We start from the raw sequence: 19337 nt of genomic DNA, 5'->3' as shown, positions 1-19337 counted from the left end.
TTCCAGTCCTTTACCTTGAAGAAACAGTTTGTCTTTCATTGACATCTTATAATTAAACTCTTTGCTTATTTGATTCAAGGTTGTTTAATGTCATTTCCAGTACCAGTACACAAAGAAAACAAAATCATTGCTACCCGGATCTGATGCAACATAAAAAAGATACGCAGGAAGCTTAAAAAAACCCCCATAATACAGGTTTCCCCCGCTATCCGAAGGTAGAGCGTTCCTATGAAACCGTTGGTAAGTCGAAATGTCGTAAAGCAAAGAAGCAATTACCATTAATTTAATGGGAAAAATTTTTGAGCGTTCCCAGACCCAAAAAATAACCCACCAAATCAAACCATATAACACATATAACCATATAACAATTACCACACGGAAACAGGCCATCTCGGCTCTTCTAGTCCGTGCCGAACGCTTACTCTCACCTAGTCCCATCTACCTGCACTCAGCCCATAACCCTCCATTCCTTTCCTGTCCATGTACCTATCCAACATAAAACCTAAAATAACACTAACATATAGTAAAAGCAGGAATGATATGATAAATATACAGCCTATATAAAGTAGAAATATTGTATGTACAGTGTAGTTTCACTTATCAAAATCGGGAAGACAGCAAGCCAAAATCGATTTGGATAACGTACACACATGCGCACACAACTGCCCGCACGAGGCTTCACGGTCATGGTAGTCTTTCTTGGGATAAACATATGTATAAAGTGGGCGTCTTTTTTTTGTAAAAGCGAAAAACCTCTTTGGTTAGTGAAAACAAGTACTAATGTAGGTCTTTCGTAACAGCTGTCGTAAAGCGAACGTTTGAAAAATGGGGGCTACCTGTAATAAAAAAACACTATAAATATAAAAAACATAATCTAGCTTGTATACTTTGCAAGTCATAAAGTGATGTTAGGCACAGGAGTGTCTGTACATCAAAGTTCAAAGTACATTTATTGTCAAAGTAGGCAGCTACGAAACAAAGACCCCTGCCCCCCCCCCCCAAAACATTGAAAAACATTTGAACATCTAGTGTGCAGTGAGAGGGAAAAAACCCACTAGCAAATAGCATTCTGAACTGGAGTCTGCAAGAGAGTCCCATAATTCATCACAGATCCAAGTAAACCTCGTGGATCAGTGATCTGAACTGCCCTGTCCCTCGCCTTGGGCCTGGGCACCCTGACCCTTTCAGTCTGGCTCAGTCCCTAAATCGATGTTCAAACATCAGGTTCAGTTGCCTAGATATGCTCTGGGGCCTGGAACTCATTGCCTCAATTCATTACATAAGGTGACTCTGACTGAAAATGATAAAAATAGTGGTGTTTGGGTTATGGAGGAGTGGGTGGAGGTGTTGATCAAAGAACTTGGGGATAGTAACTGTTTTTGAGTTTGGTGGTCCTGGCGTGGATACTATGGATACTCCCATTTCACAGAGAGATTAATGGCATAGGCCAACCAGAGCCAGACATTGGAACAGGAACACGGACCAACCTTCATTCAATAACCCCATCAGAATCACCACATCCAGGGGAGTACTATCCTCAGTTCCTGAGCTCACAAACAATGAGGGAGCTTACTAAGGCTGTGGGCATGATGCTCAGACTGAGAGGCAGTGGATGAGAACTGTAGTCCCAAAACTCAATCATGGAAGTGAAATTGGCATTCTTAAATGTGCACAGTGAAGAGCACTGTGTGATGCGTTAATGCCTTGCTAAGTTCAAAGCTGAATATGACCACCTTACAAGGGTATGAGCTACCACACCTCTACAACTATTGGTAACGTGAGGCATGGAGGAGGCATTGGCCAGAGAACAACACTGGCGTGACATTGGTGGATAAGGCCAAAATGGGCTCCAACATGAAGAGCAAGTCAATTCAGGAGTGGGCTGATCATAACCATGTAGGTTGTAACTGTGTTCTGCTTGCAGAGGTGCAACCATCTCTGTAACCATTGGAGGTGGTCGTAATGGTAGCCCTACAGTTTGTGAAGTTGGGGTGGGGACAGTAACTATTGCACTTCTGGCTTGGGGATTCAGCTGCAGAGCAGCAACTTCTCAGTCATCCAAGTCAAAGAGGTGGTGAGGGGACATCTCTTCTTGATGGATGTGATGCACTGAAACACAGCGCTTTGGCTAATTAATGTGTACAATCTCACCCATGCAGAGCAAGTGGCTGGCCGTCTTTCAGCAGCTCCCAACACTGATGGCAGTGTTCCAGCCAGTCGTTCTGGCCAGTGACTTCAAATGCATTATCGATATAGCTGGACAATCTAGCAAGGCTGACAGAAGACTGCACAGCACTTTCTGATCCCTAACAAAAACAACTAAAGTTGCCAAGGTGGTGCAAGCAATGCACAGTCACAACCCATGTGGTCTCGATATGGACTCCTTCTGCAATTGAGGGCAGGGGGGAATGGATGTGAGGGAGGAGTTATGAGAGTTGAAGGGCTGACAAGCCCAGCTCTTCATCGTCAAATCTTCCAAGATTGTCTTCTATTCCAGGGTCTGCATCATGGAACAGAATGAGATGTGTTCACGCTTCTTCTACCAAAAAGTTTTCTGGGGGGATCTCGGTGATCCACAGCTTTAAGAGAACAGCTCAATAGCAGTCTCACAGAAGGGCATTTTGAGGATCTGCATTTCCTTCTATGCTGGTCTGTGCAGCAGAAGCCCACGCACAGCACAGACTCCTTGAACTTGCTGTTCTCCATCATGGAGATGTTAGACAACAGCAAATAGGAGAGTCTGGGCCAACCACTGACTCTGGAGGGGCTAACTGGCTCCATCCATTCTTTGATTCAGGAAAAAAAACCTCCCAGAAACAATTACTTACTGGCTGAGTTATCCGGTCGCATAGATCCACTCAGCTTTGTGGGACTGGATGGGCCTGAATCTGCCAGAAGTATACAACACTCTGCTTCCAGCTGGCAGCATGCCAGAGTTCATGAGGAAGGGCGTCATTACCCTTATCTACAAGCAGAAGGGGGAGAGGGATGACATCAGGATTTGGAGACCCATTTCATTGTTGAATGTAGGCAACAAGATCCTGTTCAAGGCTATTGCCAATGGGACCAAATCTACTCTGGGACCAGGTGACCCACCTGGCTCAAACCTGTTCTGTACCTCACAGGAAGGTCTTTGACAGTCTTATGCTGCTCATGAATACTATCACTTATGTGTAAACAGGAATATGGATGGCTGTCTGGTCAGCTTGGATCAGAAGAAAACCTTTGTCAGAAATCTCACACATAAGTGTGATGGAAGTGCTTTCCTAAATGGACATTGGGGAGAGAATCAGGAATTGGATCCAACTGCTCCGCACAGGCATCTGTAGTGCAGTCTAACTCAATGGGTGGGAAATGGATAGCTTCCCCATCAAGTCTGGAGTCAGGCATGGTTGCCCATTCTCCCGTCTTGTTTTTGTGTGCTGTATAGAACCCTTTGTAGCCATCAGGAAAGACAAGAGCATAAGAGTGGTGATGTTGCTAGACAGTGGAAGGACCTAGGTGAAAATCTCCCTTTACGTGGAGGGAGAGCTGCACATTGCCAGACTGCCTGTCTTTCATGCCTATGTTCTTCCAGATCAACATCTTATACCATAAGTCCATCAGGTAGTGGTCAGGATGGACCATCTTACAAACATTGCAGATAAAGCATTTGATGGATGCAGTGGAGAGGTTCCCTGAACAGACTGTCCAGACCATCATTGCTAGATCTCACCAACAGACACCAAGAACTTGCCTGGCTGGAAGTGAGAGGGCCCTCACAATCAGATCTTTCCTGAATATTCAGACCATCACTCCTACTGTGCACTGTTGGACAACTGTAGTATGGACAAGATAGTTGCTCACCTCTTAGCGGATTGTGGGCTTGTAAAGAGGGCTTGGAGAAAGATGCAAGGGTTATGGTTCATCCCAAGCAGCTGTATGACAGGTATTTGTTTATTTTATTGTGCAGCCACTTTCAGAGAGTAATGGACCTGGACCCCAAGATCCTTATGAACATCAATGCTGATAGGGGTCCTGCTAAACTTTATACTTTCCCCTCAACTTTGACTTGCCCAAAATGCAATACCTTGCACTTGTTTGGATGAAACTGCAACTGTCATTTCTCCACCCATTTCTCTTTATTCTGCAATATCCCTTGACTGCCCTCTACAATGTCCACAAGTCCACCAATATTTGTGAGGTCCGCACTACGAATCTACATATATCATAAACAACAGAGCCTGCAGCACTGATCCCTGCACAACACCACTGGTAACGGACATCCAGAATCAGAATTAGTGTAATATCACAGACGTACTGTATGTCATATTGCAGGTAGAACAAGTGCTACACCTGCCCTTATACTTCCTCCCTCACCACCATTCAGGGCCCCAGACAGTCCTTCCAGGTGAGGCGACACTTCACCTGTGAGTTGGCTGGTGTGGCATACTGCATCCGGTGCTCCCAGTGTGGCCTTTTATATATTGGTGAGACCCGACGCAGACTGGGAGACCGTTTCGCTGAACACCTACACTCTGTCTGCCAGAGAAAGCAGGATCTCCCAGTGGCCACACATATTAATTCCACGTCCCATTCCCATTCTGATATGTCTATCTATGGCCTCCTCTACTGCCACACTCAGCCACACTCAGGTTGGAGGAACAACACCTTATATACCGGCTGGGTAGCCTCCAACCTGATGGCATGAACATTGACCTCTAACTTCCATTAATGTCCCTCATCCCCTTCTTACCCCATCCCTGACATATTTAGTTGTTTTTTTTCTCTCCCTCTGCCCATCACCCTGCCTGTTCTCCATCTCCCTCTGGTGCTCCCCCCTCCCCCTTTCTTTCCCCCTAGGCCTCCCGTCCCATGATCCTTTCCCTTCTCTAGCTCTGTATCCCTTTTGCCAATCACCTGTCTGGCTCTCAGCTTCACCCCACCCCCTCCAGTCTTCTCCTATCATTTCGCATTTTCCCCTCCCCCTCCTATTTTCAAATCTCTTACCATCTTTCCTTTTAGTTAGTCCTGACGAAGGGTCTCGGCCTGAAACGTCGACAACGCTTCTTTCTATAGATGCTGCCTGGCCTGCTGTGTTCCACCAGCATTTTGTGTGTATTGCTTGAATTTCCAGCATCTGCAGATTTCCTCGTGTTTGTATGTCATTAAATGTTGTTTTGCTGCAGCAGTACAGTGCAATACATTAAAAAAAACTATAAATTACAATAAAATATGAACTGGTTGATCATCTCTCTCTCTCTTTCTCTCGCTCACTCACTCACTCTCTCTCACACTCTCCCCTGCGTGCTGTCTCCCTGCATGCTGTCTCCCCCCCACGCTCTGTCCTCTCCCACACTCTCCGCCCCCCCCCCCTCCTCCAGTGATACAATAACTCTAAGGTCAGCATGAGCTACGTACTCCCATGTCATCAGGAAGACCAAGCAAGAGTAATCACAGAAAATCCACAGCCACTTTGTGACACCAGGGACACATGTGGCAAAGTATGCAAACCATAACAGATTACAAGTCCACGCTGTGTGTCAGTAACAACAATGTCTCCATTCTTTGCACAATTTGATGCAGTGAATGATGTGATATTTTGAAAAGTCCGTTCTCCCCCCTGAGGAAGAAGCCTCCTGTCTGACTACTGCTGAAGTGAGGATTCTGGCAAGGATAAACCCATGCAAAGCTGTGGGGCCGATCAGGTGCCGAGGGATTATGCGGATGCGGCCCAGCTAACAGAGGTTTTAACAGACATCTTTAACATCTCTTTGTAACAATCCACTGTTCCTGCAGACTTCAAAGCAATCACCTAAGAGAGCGACGGTAATTGGCCTAACATTACTGCCCAGTGGCACTGGGCTCACCAATCATGAAATTCTTTTGAGTGGTTGGTAACAGATCATATAAAATCCCTCCTTCCAGCTACATTGGACCCTTTACAGTTTACCTGCCACACAGACTGGTCCACTGATGATGTCATAGCCTTGGCTCTCCTCTCAGCCCTGTCCCACCCAGGAAATGATGTCTCATACGCCAGGATACTGATCATCGACTTCAGCACAGCATTTAACACGATCATCCCTCAGATTCTGGTGCATAAACTATCCTTGTTAGGACTCAACATTCCTCTCTGTAAACTGCATCTTTGGCTTCTTGACTAAAAGACCCCAATCAGTCTGGGTTGGCAGCAGTATATCGAGTTCCATCACGTGAGGTACTCCCCATGACTATGTGCTCAGCATGTTGCTGACTCATGACCACCTTGCCAGATCCAGTTCAAACTACATCATCAAATTTGTTGATGATGTAACAGTGATGGGCTTCATTGACAACCATGTTGGCATACAGAGAGGAGGTAGAGAGGCTTGTCAGATATTTTGAGAATAACAACCTCGGTGTTCAAAACAAAAGAGGTGTTTGTAAGATTTTGTTTCTTTGAGGACTCGGCAATGACCGCTTTTACATTGCATGCAGATTCATCTGGCAGTTTGAAGGATTTGATCAGCTCAGTCATTCATTCATTTGTTAAACCTTCATGAATGTTTACAAACCAAATTATTTTCTGTATCCTAGCCTCATACTGTTGATTACCTTATCCTTTCTTTAAATCTCACTGCTGCTCTCTGATTGCCAGAGGACAGGTCAAGAAAAGAAAATGATATATTGGTCGAAGTGTATAATTCTGTGAGTCGATGAGGAAGACTGCAAGCCTAGTGTGTTGGGAACAACTTTTTTGTGTCTTAGGTTCTTCCAGGTGTTAATGTTACAACTGAATACTGGGGCTACGATGGCCCTTTGCAAAAAGCTGAGTTAATCCATTTGCTGTGGGTCTGGAGCCACCTATAGGCTGGACAAGGTAATTGTGATGCTCCTGATGTTTATTTTCCAGAGACAGTAAGTTTAATGGTTGCCGTTTCTGATTCTAAATTGATTTGTTCTAGTTTCAGATTATTTATTTATAAGTAAAACAAATAAATTTCTGATATATTGCATTTTATTTTTCTCTCTTAACAGATGACATCTAATCTTGAGTATTTCTAGCATTTTAGTATTAATTTTGGATGCCATCAGTACTTTACTGCTGTAATCAAGTTATTTAATTACCTGAATTTAAGTTTCAGCTGCTTTGATGGGATTCAGGCTTGTGTTTCTGGACCTGACTGTTTATTAATGAAGCAGTGCGCTATTCTCAAATAATGCTTAAAGAAAAATACAGTGAGGCCAGTTGCAGGTTGGAGGAGCAACATCTCATGTTCTGATTTGGTAGTGTCCAACCTGATGGCATGAACATTAATTTGTTTAACTTCTGGTAACCACTCCCTTCTGTTCCCTATCTCCTCCCTTTGTTTTCCTTCATTCAGATGACCATCTGACCCTTTCTTTCTCCTACCCTGCTCTTTTGATCTATCCATCACCTCCCTCAGTTCCTCACCTCTGTTTTCTTTAGCTCTTTACCTCTTCCACATATCACCTCCTAGCTTCTCATTTCAACCCCCCACCCCACCTTCACCCACTTACCTGGACTTACCTATTGCCTATCAGCTTGAGCTTCTCTCTTCCCCCCCATCCTTTTATTCTGGTTTCTGCCCCTTTCCTTTCCAGTCCTGCTGAAGTGTTCTGGCCCGAACTGCTAACTTCCCTCCATTCATGCTGAGTTCCTCCAGAATTTTGTGTGTGTTACTCAAGGTTTCCTGAATCTGCAGAATCTTTTGTGCCTCTCTCTTACCATGTTTTTACTGTCTCAATATGTTGCTACACTAGTGCTGCCGAGGGTCATACTGTTTCTGAGAGTGGTGGTGTTCAAATTAGTAGATTATTTTAGTGTATGTCTGTGGAAACCACCCTTTAGTATTTTCTGTAGACTTAATGGATTGATATACAATTTAGTACTGTGAATTATGTTGTTCAACCAATAAATGTGTTAGTATGTTGAAGATAGCAAAAATGACTGAGCCTTTCTCTGCACTTGAACATGTTGGAAGAAGGAATAGAAGAGCTCTTTTATGTACAGTTTTCATATAGCTCCTTGTTTTGATCTCTGCAGATTTGGGATGTAGCAGATCCTGAAGGCAAAGGCTATCTGGATAAACAAGTATGTACATCATGATTTTACTGATTCTGACATGCTGATTGTTCACTAATTCATCTCACCCCTATCACTTTGTTTACATTTTAGGGCTTTTATGTAGCTTTACGCCTGGTTGCGTGCGCACAGAATGGCCATGATGTTAGCCTGAGCAGTCTAAATGTAACATTACCACCACCCAAATTTGTAAGTGTCTGAGCCACTGAATAAAATTCTAAATATGTATACTTTGACTGATAGTTCATGAAAGTTGTGTGCAGTAGAAACTGGATATTAGTTTGTACTTTATTAATATAACAAAGCTATTTTAATTTGATCTTTTTTTGCATTGATATGCAACATGAACATGCTATTTTACAAATCATTTCTTTTGTATACACTGGCAAAATAAAACTGGTTGTTTATAGCTTATAAAATAAGAAAATAACTCTATGTTGCTGCTGCAGTTAGTGAAGCATTTTTCACAATTGGTATTAGAACTTGGTTAGTTATTCGAAGTGTGTTCCATGAGGTCCAGCAACAGTATAGATTTGTAAAATATAAAGCTCCATTTTGAGTAAGTAGAGAGTCATTTTCTTGCATAGGAGCATCAGTGTATAAATGCTGCCTGTTTCATGGGAATCTATATTGGTATGTAAAGGGAGATCAGCAAACTGGAGGAGCAGTTTGTATTTTTGCTCCCAATCCAAGCAATTTTACAATCAAACTCAATTCTTTATTTCATCCTTATGCTTTAATGCAGTACAGAGAGAGTGCTGCATTTGTCTTTCTGGTTAAGGCATTAAATTAAAGCCCTGTTTGCCCTTTCAGATGGATGTTAAATGGCACTATTTGAAGAATATGAGGGGAATACTTTTAGCATCTTGGCCAATATTTATCCCTCAGCCAGCATCACAAAAACAGGTTATTTGGTATTTATCTCACTTCTGTCTGTTGATCTTTTCTGTATTGGATACTGTGTTTTCTATATTACAGTAGTGCCAAACACTTCATTAGCTGTGGATTGCTTTGCTGTGCTGTGTAATTCTGAGAAGTGTGTCAATGCAAGTTCATTTGTTCACTTGTCATCTATTTTATTTCCTATACTGTATGCTAAATGAGGAATCAATGTGTTATAAATTGTTGTGATATTTGGAAGAGTGGTGAAAAGGGAAATTGGTTATGGAATCAAATAGCATTGAAGGAGACTGTTTGCCCATTCTTAGTGGCTGCTCTTTAAAAGAACTATTAGTTTTCACTCTACTGCTCTTGCCTCATTTCCACTCAAATTTACCTTGATCATTTATGTATTTCTCATTAATCTGCAGTCGTCTTCCACTTTGATAGTATATTTCTCCTCATGAGCACCTTGCTGTTTGAAAATTATTTTCTCATATTACCTCAGGTTCTTTTGCCAGATATCCTAGCTCTCTTTGTTTAACTGAGCTACAGGCATTGGGTAGTTTCAGTTTACCTAGAAGAACAAAGAAGTAATGGAACAATTAAAAATAAGAGGACACAAATAACTTTGCGGAAATATTAGGGAACTTAAAGTCTAACAAAATGGAGCAATGAAACGAAATTACAGTTAGTAAAAGAAAATGGGGCAGGGAAAATAATACAATACTGAAAGCCAACAAAATCTGAGGGCCTGATAATCTGCATCCCAGAGTGCTAATAGTAGTCATGAAGCTAGTGAATTTTCCAAACAGTTCTGTAATTGGGATGGCAAATATGCCTTCACTATTTGAAAAATGAAGGGGGAAGAAAATGGAGTAACAGACTGGTCAGTGGGGAAAATGTTGAGTTTAGTTATACAGGTCCACAGTCCCTTATCTGAAATCCTTGGGGCCAGTTGCATTTCGGAATTCAGAATTTTTCCGATTTCAGAATCCCTCCTTATTGGTTCCAGGCCCCCCCCCCCCCACGGATGCCAGAAAGACACGTATGCTCAAGACCCTTATTTAACCTGTCTCAATGCAGGTGGACTTTAGGACCCAGCAGAGCTCCAGACCTACACGCATCCTCCAGTATACTTTAAATCATCTCTAGATTACTTATAATACCTAATACATTATAAATGCTATGTAAATAGTTGTTATACTGTAGTGTTTAGGGAATAATGACAAGAAAAATGTTTTATTTTCAACGGAAACATTCACTGAAACATAAAAATACACAGCTTCAAATGAACCGAATCAAACACATGGTAAATGACTTATTGGAATAAATGTAGAAAGTTGCTGTCACTATAAAACTTCAGAAACTTGTCTTTCTATTTCTTTAAATCATATACAGAGGTAGTTCCAACACCATATTCTTCAGTAAGATGCCGCACAGATACACCACGATCAAGCTTCTGCAATAACTCCACTTTCTGCATTATTGATAATGATAGATGCTTCCTTTTTTTCTCATTGTTACCCATAAGGGTATCTGCAGCTCTTTTTGGCATTTTCACAGTGAAATTAAACATAAAGTCAACAGTGACACAAAATAACAGTGAACAGCAAATGCACGTGTAACCAGTACGAGCGCTGAGCCACAATTGACGTCCGGTAGCCTCTGCTAGTGCTGCCACATCACACCTGAGTGACGTCAGCTGTTGGCAAAAAACACTTCGGTTTTTGGAGCTTTTTGGATTTCAGAATTTTGGATAAGGGATTGTGGACCTGTATAAAAAAAATGTAATTACAGGACTTAAGAATATCAAAGTTTAATTCCCTTCTCCCACTTAGTTTCTTGTGCACATTATTCTTTTTTCATAAGTGGTTCTAACTATCACCACCCTTATCAGATTTCATCATTTGCAACTGTTTGTGTTTCCACTTAACAATGACTATCCTCTTGTCTTTACCTTCATGCTTTCCTCCACCCCACCTGTCTATATCTGCCCCCCTTTTTTCTCCCTCCTTATCTGTTTCTACCCATTACCCATCACCCATTGTTCCTTTGCTATTTGACCTACCAGGCTCATTATCTCCCTCCTCAACTCATTATACTTATTACCTCTGCCCTACCTCTCACCTTTTAATACCAGCTATCTCCCATTTATGCTCTCGGCTCTGATAGAGGGTTTTGATATGAATTGTCAACTATTCCTTTCCCTTCATAGATGTTGCTTCCAACTCCAGATTCCAGCATTTGCAGTCTCTTTTGTCTCCTGTAAAAATGTCAAAGGAATTATACAAAGTCAATATGGATTTATGGATAGGAAGTATTGTTCGATAAACTCAATGGAGTTTTTTGAGAATATAACTGGTTGAGTATGTAAGGGAAACTAATAGATATGGATTTTCAGAAGGCATTTGATAAATTCCCACATAAGATTTTTAAAAACAAAGTGAAAACATTTGGAATGATATACAGGCATGGATCAAAAAATTGATATGAAGCTAAATAGGAATAAATATGTTTTTTAGGAGTAGCATGCTGTGATTGTTGGATATTACTGGGTTAGACTTCAGCTTTTCACTCAGTAATTTGGATGAGGTGACAGGGATATTTCATGAGCAATTTGGTTAACTAGACCTATATTGATCAGAATTTAGAGGAATTCAAGTGAGTCTTATTGAAATTTACGCAGTTCTAACATTGCTAAACAAACACAGAGTGGATGCTGAGAGTCAAGAATGCAGGGTCACAACGTTTGGAATAAGCCACTGGGAAGAAAGAAAACTTCACTCAAGAATATAATGAGTTTGTGAAATTCTATGCTGCAAAAGGCAGTGAAGGGTGAGTCTTGAATATATTTAAGATGGAAGTGGATTGACTTCTAGATACAAACACTTTGAGCAGTGACCAATCAGACCTCTTTACATTTGCACAGTTAGAACAGTAGAGATGCCTGTCAAGATAGTGGAATGTTCCTCTTGCAGGATATAGGAAGGCAGGGAGACCTCCGGTGTTCCTGCCAACCATACCTGTGAGACGTATATTCAGCTGTAGCTTCTAACAATCCGCATTAAGGATTTGGAGCTGGAACTGGAGGAACTCTGGATCACTTGGGAGGCGGCGGGGGGGGGGGGGGGGAATAGATAGGTCATATAGAGAAGTAGTTACACTCAAGGTTCAGGACACAGGAAACTGGGTGACAGTCAGGAAGGTTAAAGGGGTTAAACAGCTGGTGCAGAGTACCCTGGCGGCCATCCCCTTCACAATGGGTATAATATCACTTAGGATGCTGTTGGGGATGACCTAGCAGAGGGAAGACACTTCAGTGAGGGCTCTGGCAATGAGTCTGACTCTGTGATTCAGCAGGGGAGGGGGGGGGGGGTGAAGAGGCAAGTGTTGGTGATAGGGGATTCGTTATTTAGGGAAACAGAAAGGAGGTTCTGTGGATGAGAATAAGATTTCTGGTTGATATGTTGCCTCTCGGGTACCAGGGTCTGGAACATCTTGGATTGAGTCCTTAGCATTCTTAAGTGGGAGGGTTTGCTAATGCTACATGGTGGGGTTTAAACTCAAATTCCAGGGGTATGGGAACCAGAGTGCCAGACATTTATTGGGGAGGTTGTTAAGACAGATATTGGTAAGACCTCAGACAAAGTCAGGAATCAAAAGGTTGAACATGATGCCTCTAGCATCCTGAGCTGCGTATATTTCAAAGCAAGAAGTAGAAAAGGCGGATGACCTCAGGGCATGGATCAGCACCTGGAATTATGAAATTGTGGCCATTAATAAGACAATTGCAGAAGGGGCAGGACTGGCAGCTCTATATTCTGGAGTTCTGTTGTTTTAGATGCGACAGAGTCAGAGGGATTAAAGAAGGAGACGTGGAATTTTCATGGTAAAGGCTACGACAGTGCTCTGTCAGGACAGATAGGAGAATTCAACTAGTGAGGAATTATGGGTGGAACTGAGAAATAAGAAAGATATGACTATGTTAATGGGGTCTTGATGAAGGATCTATGTCTGAAACATCAACTGTCTATTAATTTCCAATAATGCTACCTGGTTTGCTGAATTCCTCCAGCATTTTGTGTGTGTTGCTTGAATTTCCAGTATCTGTAGATTTTCTCATGTTTGAGGTTTTTATGATAGGTGAATTTAACTTTCCACATATTTTATGTACAAAGGACTATATGGGATAGTTTGCCAAATGGGCTCAGGAAAGTTTCCTTAATCAGTACTTAGAAGTTCCAATGAGAGAATGTACGATACTTGATCTGTTGTTGGGGAATGAGACATGGCAGCTGACAGAAGTTTGTGTAGGAGAACACCTTGCCATTATTGACCACCATGCCATTAGTTTCACAATAAATATGGAAAAAGATGGGTCTGGCCCGCAGTCTGAGATTCCTCATTGGAGAAAGGACAATTTTGATGGTATCAGAAAGGATCTGCCAAGTGTGTGGATTGGGACAAGCTGTTTTCTGGCAAAGGTGTACTTGTTAAGTGGGAGGCCTTCTTCAAAAGTGAAATTTTGAGAGTACAAAGCTTGTATGTGCCTTTCAGAATAAAAAGATAAAGATAGCAAGCATAGGGGACCTTGGTTTTCAAGAGCTATTGAGGTCCTGGTTAAGGATTAAAAAGTAGATGCATGGCAGGTCTGGTATAGGCAGGTGGGAACAAATGAGGTGCTTATGGAGTATAAGAAGCGCAAGAGAGCACTTAAGAAAGAAATCAGGAGGGTTAAAGAAGGCATGAGGTTGGCCTAGCAGATAAGGTGAAGGAGAATCCTAAGGGATTCTACAGATATGTTGAGAGCAAAAGGATTGCAAGGGACAGAATTGGTCCTCTGGAATATCCGAATGGTAGTCCATATGTGGAGCCAAAGAGATAGAGGAGATCTTAAATAAATTTTTACATTTGTATTTACTCAGGAGATGGGCACAGAGTCTATAAAAGTGAGGCAAAACAGCATCAACTTCATGGTTGGACAGATTACAAAGGAGGAGGTGTTTGCTGTCTTGAGGCAAATTAGGGTGGATGTATCCCCAGGGCCTGACAAGGTGTTCCCTTGGATTCCACGGGAGACAAGTGCAGCAATTGCCAGATCCCTCCCTAGCAGAGAAATTTAAATCATCCTTAGTGACAGGAGAGGTAGCAGTGTTGTTCCACTACTTAAGAAAGGCCCTAAACATAAATCAGGAAATTATAGGCTGGTGAGTGTGACATCAGTAGTGGGAAGGTTATTGGAAGGTATTCTGAGTGAATAGATGTATACGTATTTGGATAGGCATGGACTGATTAAGGACAGTCAGCATGACTTTGTGCATGATAGGTCATGTCTAACCAATCTTATAGAGTTTTTCAACTAAATTTGTCCAGGAAAGTGGATGTTGCCTACGTGGACTTCAGCAAGGCATTTGACAAAGTCCCACATGGGAGGTTGGTCAAGAAATTTCAGTTGCTTGGCATTCAAAATGAGGTAGTAAATTGGATTAGAGGATGGCTTTGTGGGAGTAGTCAGAGAGTGGTATTGGTTGCCTCTCTGACTGGAGGCCTGTGACAGGTGGAGCTCTGCAGGGTTTCGTGTTGGGCCAGTTGTTGTTTGTCAGCCATATCAACATTCTGGATGATAATGTAGTTAACTGGATCAGCAAAAGTGCAAAGTGTTTTTCACTTTGGTAGGACTTATCAGAGTAGGTCTTACACAGTGAATGTAGGGTACTGAGGAGTGTAGTAGAATAAAGGGATCAGAGAATACAGGTCCTAAATTAATTGAAAGTGGCATCACAGGTAGATAAGGCCGTAAAGAAAGCCTTGGGGCACATTGGCTTCTCAGGAGAACAGGAGATGGGATGTTGGTAAAAATGTTGGTGAGGCCTAATTTGGCGTGGTCACCTACCTATAGGAAAGATGTAGGCAAGGTTGAAAGAGTACAGATGAAGTTTACAAGGATTTTACCGGGTCAGGAGGACATGAGTTATAAGGTATGGTTGAATAAGTTAGGACTTTATCCTTAGAACATAGGTTGAGAGGAGATTTGATAGAGGCATGCAAAATTATGAGGGGTATTGATGGGGTAAATGCATGCGGGCTTTTTCCACCAAGGTTGTGTGGGACTACAATCAGAGGCCATGGGTTAAGGGTGAAAGGTGAATAGTTTAAGGGGAACATGAGGGGAAACTACTTCACCAAGGGTCTTCACTGGTGCACTATTAAATTTTAGCATAACTTTCTTGCTTTAGTACCCCATTAACAAATCGGTGGTTTACTAACTTTTTAAATGGACATTTCTAACTTAACATGACATTTCCAAAAAACTTGTTGCGGCACCTTTACTAGATCTCTTTCAAAACTCTGCTTGTTATTCTTTCTAAAAAAAAATTACTTTTCTGGGTTAGCTTTTATCTGCTATGACTGATCATTTTGCTAGATTGTCTTCCTGGTCTGTTAATATTCTCCTAGTTTCCAAGTTTCTTTTCATCCGTTAGAACATAGAACAGTACAGCAACGTTTAGGCTTTATAGCCCATGGTGTTATAACCTTTTAACCAAAAACAATCTAGCCCTTCCTTTCCACAAAGATCTCCATCTTTTTCGTTTATTCATGTGCTTATCTTAAGAGTTTCTTAAATATCCTTAATGCCTTTGCCTTCACCATCCCTGAGCAGAGCGTTCCATGCACCTACCACTCTCCATGTAAAATAAAAATACCTCTGAAATCCACCCCTTGACTTTCCTCTAATCACTTTAAGTGTATGACCTCTCATATTAACCATTCTGAACTTCTCAGCCCAGCTCTGCATCCTGCCAATGTCCTGTTATAACCTACAATAAGCTTCTACACTATCCATAACACCACCAATCTTCCTGTCACCTGCACGCTTCTATTTCCTCATCAAAGTCATTTATAAAATTTGCAAAGAGCAGGGATCCCAGAACAGATCCCAATAGAAACCACTGGTCGCCAAACTCCAGGCAAAATACTACCATCTTCTGCTTCCTGTGGGCAAGTCAATTCCGAATCCACATAGCCAAGTTTCCCTGGATAGCATGCCTCCTGACTGAATAGCCTAGCATGGAGAACCTTATCAAACATCCACCCAAAATCCATACACTCTACATACTTCACTCTACCTGCATCAACTTGTTTTGTTACTTGCTCAAAAAGAAAAATAAAGCTCTTAAGGCAGGATCTGCCCCTTCCAAACCAATGCTGAATATCCCTAATCAGACAATGCTTCTCCAAATGCTTGTAAACCCTGTCTGGAAGAGTTCTCTCCAATAGTTTTCCCACTACTGATGTAAGACTCACAGGTCTATAATTCCCAGGATTACATCTATTACCTTCTTTGAACAAAGCAATAACATTTACCATCCTCCATTCATCTGGTGCTACTCCTGTGGTCAGTGAGGAGGCAAAGATCATCACCAAAGTTGCAACAATAGTAACCTGGGGTATATCCCATTTTGCCCCAGGGACATATCTATCCTAATGTTTTCAAAAGTTCCAGCACTTTCTCTTACTTAATTTCACCATGTTCCAGCACATTGGTCTGTCCTATGCTGACCTCACATTTGTCAAGATCTCTCTAACAGGTGAATACTGAAGCAGGTATTCATTAATGTCCTCCCCTACCTCTTCTGGCTCCAAGCACGTTCCTCTTTTATCATCAGGCCCTCACTCTAGTCATTCTCTTGTTCTTCACATACATGTAGAATGTTTTGGAGTTTTCCTTAATCCTATTCACCAAAGCCTCCTAATTTCCTCTTCCATCTCTCCTAAATCTCTTCTTAAGATTCCTTTCTGGGTACCTTATAACTGTCAAGGGCCTGTCTGATCTTTGCTGCCTAAACCTTAAGTATTCTTCCTTCTTCCTCTTGATCTGTTGTTCCACATGTCTTGTCACTCTGCCATTCCTTCTCTGCTTCACTGGGACAAACCTATCCAAAACCCTATCAGTACTTGGAACTTGATTGAAGGATGGACCTAGAATGGGTACTTAATGAGCCAGGGTTTCAACGTTTAGAAAAGATGGGAATGTAAAAGAGAAGGGAATTACATGACTAATCAGGGAACTATCACAACTATATTCAGAGGTGACATAATGGAGGGCCCATCCACTGATATATGGATAGTAATCAAAAATAGGAAGGGTGCATTCCAATGAGATTTACTACATACTCCCCTGTAGGCGCTGGCATATTGAGGAACAGATATGCAAGCAGAAAAAGAAAAGGTGGAAAAACAATAGGGAGGCCAAGCAGCAAAAAAATACAGTTGACCTTTTGGGCTATCACCTGGCTTGCTGAGCTCCTCCAGCATTTTGTGTGTGTTGCTTTGATTTCCAGCATCTGCAGATTTTCTGATATTTGTGAAAAACAATTAGATTATTAGGGACCTCAGCTTCCCTAATAGAAACTAGGACTTGGTATAAAGGTTTAGATGGGGCAGTATTTGTTAGTTGCATCCTGGAGGGTTTCTTCAATAGGTTTCAATAGGTATATTTAATGTTAGAGAAATGTATACAATATACATCTTGAAATTCTTTTCGCAAACATCCACAAAAACAGAGGAGTGCCCCAAAGAATGAATGACAGTTAAATGCTAGAACCCCAAAGTCCCCCCAGCTCCCCCCTCCCACCAGTAAAAAAGCATCTGTGCCCTCCACCAAGCACTCAAACGTGCAGCGGAGGCAATAAAGACACAGACTTGCAGAACCCCAAAGACTACTCATTCACCCTTTAATTCGACTACCACATGCTCTCTCGCTCCCTAAAAAGGAAAAAGAGGTGTTCCCATTTCACAGTGAGAGGGGAGATATAACAAACAACTCGCAGATTTATAGAATATTACAGCACATTACAGGCCCTTTGGCCCACAATGTTGTGCCGACCCTCAAAACCTGCCTCCCTGCATCCCATATAACCCTCCACCTTAAATTCCTCCATATACCTGTCTAGTAGTCTCTTAAACTTCACTAGTGTATCTGCCTCCACCACTGACTCAGGCAGTGCATTCCACACACCAACCACTCTCTGAGTGAAAAACCTTCCTCTAATATCCCCCTTGAACTTCCCTCCCCTTACCTTAAAGCCATGTCCTCTTATACTGAGCAGTGGTGCCCTGGGGAAGAGGCACTGGCTGTCCACTCTGTCTATTCCTCTTAATATCTTGTACACCTTTATCATGTCTCCTCTCATCCTCCTTCTCTCCAAAGAGTAAAGCCCTAGCTCCCTTAATCTCTGATCATAATCCATACTCTCTAAACCAGGCAGCATTCTGGTAAATCTCCTCTGTACCCTGTCCAATGCTTCCACATCCTTCCTATAGTGAGGCGACCAGAACTGGACACAGTACTCCAAGTGTGGCCTAACTAGAGTTTTATAGAGCTGCATCATTACATAGCGTCTCTTAAGCTCTATCCCTCGACTTATGAAAGCTAACTCCCCATAAGCTTTCTTAACTACCCTATCTACCTGTGAGGCAATTTTCAGGGATCTGTGGACATGGATCCCTCTGCTCCTCCACACTCCCAAGTATCCTGCCATTTACTTCATACTCTGCCTTGGAGTTTGTCCTTCCAAGGGGTACTACCTCACACTTCTCCAGGTTGAACTCCGTCTGCCACTTCTCAGCCCACTTATGCATCCTATCAATGTCTCTCTGCAATCTTTGACAATCCTCGACACTATCTACAACACCACCAATCTTTGTGTCGTCTACAAACTTGCCAACCCACCCTTCTACCCCCACATCCAGGCCGTTAATAAAAATCACAAAAAGTAGAGGTCCCAGAACAGATCCTTGTGGGACACCACTAGCCACAACCCTCCAATCTGAATGTACTCCCTCCACCACGACCCTCTGCCTTCTGCAGGCAAGCCAATTCTGAATCCACCTGGATCCCATGCCTTCTGACTTTCTGAATAAGCCTACCGTGTGGAACCTTGTCAAATGCCTTACTAAAATCCATGTAGATCACATCCATTGCACTACCCTCATCTATATGCCTGGTCACCACCTCAAAGAACTCTATCAGGCTTGTTAGGCACGATCTGCCCTTCACAAAGCCATGCTGACTGTCTCTGATCAGACCATGATTCTCTAAATGCCCATAGATCCTATCTCTAAGAATCTTTTCCAACAGCTTTCCCACCACAGACATAAGGCTCACTGGTCTATAATTACCTGGACTATCCCTACTACCTTTTTTGAACAAGGGGACAACATTCGCCTCCTTCCAATATTCCGGTACCATTCCCTCCAATCTAAGTGCCAATCAATATTAGGGAAGTTAAAGTCACCCATGATAACAACCCTGTTATTTTTGTACCTTTCCAAAATCTGCCTCCCAATCTGCTCCTCGGTATCTCTGCTGCTACTAGGGGGCCTA

The 19337-nt window shown here is 42.3% G+C and overlaps 1 protein-coding gene across 6 annotated transcripts in view; it reads left to right on the top strand.

The window, feature by feature from the left end:
• The window catches only part of eps15l1a (epidermal growth factor receptor pathway substrate 15-like 1a), a 487464-nt gene that overhangs the window by 100323 nt on the left and 367804 nt on the right, over positions 1 to 19337 (top strand). For 4 of the 6 annotated variants that reach the window (XM_073068849.1, XM_073068854.1, XM_073068848.1 and 1 more), the window contains 3 exons: positions 8030 to 8077; positions 8162 to 8257; positions 8882 to 8974. In XM_073068849.1, coding sequence (XP_072924950.1) covers positions 8030 to 8077; positions 8162 to 8257; positions 8882 to 8974 — 237 coding nt within the window. The remainder of the gene's footprint in view (positions 1 to 8029; positions 8078 to 8161; positions 8258 to 8881; positions 8975 to 19337) is intronic. The other 2 variants (XM_073068851.1, XM_073068850.1) reach the window with 1 other exon arrangement.

Source organism: Hemitrygon akajei, chromosome 16, assembly GCF_048418815.1.
Source record: "Hemitrygon akajei chromosome 16, sHemAka1.3, whole genome shotgun sequence".
Taxonomy (NCBI): Eukaryota; Metazoa; Chordata; class Chondrichthyes; order Myliobatiformes; family Dasyatidae; genus Hemitrygon; species Hemitrygon akajei.
Note: the sequence above shows the minus strand (reverse complement) of the source record. Positions and strands in the feature narration are given on the sequence as shown.